At 66.8% G+C, this 229-nt stretch overlaps 1 protein-coding gene across 1 annotated transcript in view; it reads left to right on the forward strand.

Moving 5' to 3' along the window:
• Window positions 1–7: 7 nt before the first annotated feature.
• Window positions 8–229, forward strand: part of LOC104280703 (ankyrin repeat domain-containing protein 9-like) — a gene marked incomplete at its 5' end in the record, with an annotated part of 850 nt that continues 628 nt past the window's right edge. Inside the window, 2 exon segments of the mRNA XM_009878439.1 lie at window positions 8–222; window positions 224–229. The exon segment at window positions 224–229 is cut by the window's right edge and continues 628 nt beyond it. Coding sequence (XP_009876741.1) covers window positions 8–222; window positions 224–229 — 221 coding nt within the window.

Raw genomic sequence — 229 nt, forward strand, 5'->3', positions numbered from 1 at the left:
CGTCCAGTGGGTCGGCGGCCGCGGTGCCCAGTCCCAGCAGTGCAAGAAATCCTCCTTCGCCTTCTACCAAGCAGTGAGGGACCTGCTGCCCGTCTGGTTCCTGGAGGACATGCGGACCATGGAGGTCTTCCACTGGGAGGACGGGGGCAAGGTGAGCGTGTACTCGCCATCGGAGGCCCTGCTCTATGCACTGGTGCACGACCACCCGCCCCCCGGCACGCACCCGCTG

The sequence above is a fragment of the Apaloderma vittatum genome, unplaced genomic scaffold, assembly GCF_000703405.1.
Source record: "Apaloderma vittatum isolate BGI_N311 unplaced genomic scaffold, ASM70340v1 scaffold9511, whole genome shotgun sequence".
Taxonomy (NCBI): domain Eukaryota; kingdom Metazoa; phylum Chordata; class Aves; order Trogoniformes; family Trogonidae; genus Apaloderma; species Apaloderma vittatum.